Here is a 2,222-nt window from a genome sequence, read left to right as displayed (position 1 = left end):
TTGTAGAAAACAAACTTTTTATACATTTTTCCTTTTGCTGTATTTTCTCGTTAGATTTGTTTCTGTTTCGATTTTGGTAAACTCTGATATAAATTTCATAAGATTTTCTTTAACGCGACAAATTGTCTGTTTTAACGGGATAAATTGTCTGTTTTAACGAGACAAATTGTCTGTTTATTTACATAGAGCCTGGAATTCCAACGGCTCTCTGCTAACCTAGATCAAAAGTTTGATTTTTATTAAATAAATTATCAATTTTTATTATTTTGCAGTTTTTGTTGTTGCAATTTTATTATTTCCTCGGCTAGGACATATAGCTAGTAATTAAAGTCTAACAAACGAATGTTGTATGCCATAAACAACTGTTTTTCCGCGTTGTCGATAAACATTTTCCACGGTATATCTTTATCGTTATTCAAATATTTACTGTTACTTAAATATGTTTCACTAATAGTGTTAATTAATTTGTTGTCAGCAGAATTTGTTGGAGGGGCAGATAAATATTTCCTCGCTGCAGCTTCTAAAAGTGGAAATTGACTGCAATTCCAGTATTCGTAAATATTTATGTGACGAGTTACACGAGGTTGATGGAGGTAGACCATAAGTTGGCGGTGTGCATGCTCTAAAATTTGATCGTATGTAGAGTTTGTCTGTTTTAATGTATCAAAGCTGATGTTGTCATGTGCATCCCAAAGGTTTGAAGAGTATTCAAATTGTGATGCCGTAAAAATATTTATTAAACGAGATGGTTTTTCATTTTGAACGTTTTGTATCAAATCTGAATCCTTTTTATTTTTTATGTGCAAAAAATCAAGAATTGTTTTTTTTCCGTATTCACGTTCTGCTGCGTCTAAATACATTTCTTTAAAACGAGGATCTAATAACGTTGCGGCGATCAAACTTGGATTTTTCTTATAAGTATCAAAATGCCATTTTATTGCATTTCGTATTGTGGCCTTTATCCGCCACAAATCATCATCTTTTTCGGGGAGTTCTAATTTTTTAACAAGAATAGCCAAAATTGGAATTATAAGTGACACGCATGAATTTTCAGTAGAAATTTCATTTGTTGCTTCATAAAATGGTTTTAAAATTCTTAAAACTCCATTTAATAATTCCCATTCATCAAAAGAGAAAGGTTTGACATCTTCCTGTTCTCCAATATAAAAATTTATTTTGCTTTTTTGTTCTGTTAACCATAAAAGCATTTTATATAAATTTCCCCAATGTTCTTCGTCAGGCTGAATAAAGTCATAAAACAAGTCGCTCAAATTTTGATTGTTTTTCAAAAGTCTAAAGTTTGTTTCATTTTGTTTTAGGCTGTTTGCTATTTTTTTCGCTTTTGTCACAAGATTTTCAACAACTTGTTGTGTAAACATTAAATCATTAACTATTTCTTTAAGTATTTGAGACACGCAACATAAATCAGGAACTTTTGCTTCGTTCATTGTACGTATCAAACTTGTAGTATTATCTCTAATACCTAGATGCACTTTCTCGCTCAAATTCCAGTAATTGATTATATCTTTCAACTTTGGAATTAGGCGAACGTTGTGGTTTGAGTTATCTTGTACTGTTGAACTGAGAACTACTGTTCGACGTATAGCTCCGCAAATAAAGTGTCCAATAAAACTAATTAGAGAAAAGGAACTTGTTTTGCTTTTTTTTTCATCAATAGTTAGACTGATCCACTCTGCTTCTTTTAATAATTTTTGGAGTTGTATGACTACTAAATCATAAGTAGTTGGCATAAGCGTTGTTTGGAAATAATTTTCTGATTTTAATTTATAGCGATATAAACCCGCAGGATCTTCAAAATTTAGGCGTTTAAAAGCTTCACCTTCAATTATTCGGTAAGGTAACATGTCTACGATTATTAAGTCCATAATACATTTGTCAATCCTTTTTGCAGAAGGATGGTCATCTGGCCAAACCGTTTGTACTTCTTGCGTCAGTTGAACGTTAGATGAAACTGATATATTCGACACCGAGTCATGCAATTTAGGTGATTTTAATTCATTTTTACGACTGTTAACTTTACTGCTGTATTCTTTGTAGCTTATTTTATGGCATTTTTCCAAATGAGATTTAAGACCGTGAGTGGTTTGCTTTCTAGGTATTTTACTTCCTAAAGAATAAAATTTTTGACAAGCGTGGCATTTTGCCTTACTTGTGTCATTTTGATTTTTAGAATAATATTCCCATATAGGATTTCGAGTCAT

General features: G+C 31.4%; 1 protein-coding gene across 1 annotated transcript; it reads right to left on the bottom strand.

The window, feature by feature from the left end:
* Positions 1-317: 317 nt before the first annotated feature.
* LOC136078681 (zinc finger BED domain-containing protein 4-like) lies at positions 318-2,222 on the bottom strand. Its single transcript, XM_065794466.1, has one exon. It carries the CDS (start codon positions 2,220-2,222, stop codon positions 318-320), a length of 1,905 nt encoding a protein of 634 aa, XP_065650538.1.

This window comes from Hydra vulgaris, chromosome 03, assembly GCF_038396675.1.
Source record: "Hydra vulgaris chromosome 03, alternate assembly HydraT2T_AEP".
Lineage (NCBI taxonomy): Eukaryota > Metazoa > Cnidaria > Hydrozoa > Anthoathecata > Hydridae > Hydra > Hydra vulgaris.
Note: the sequence above shows the minus strand (reverse complement) of the source record. Positions and strands in the feature narration are given on the sequence as shown.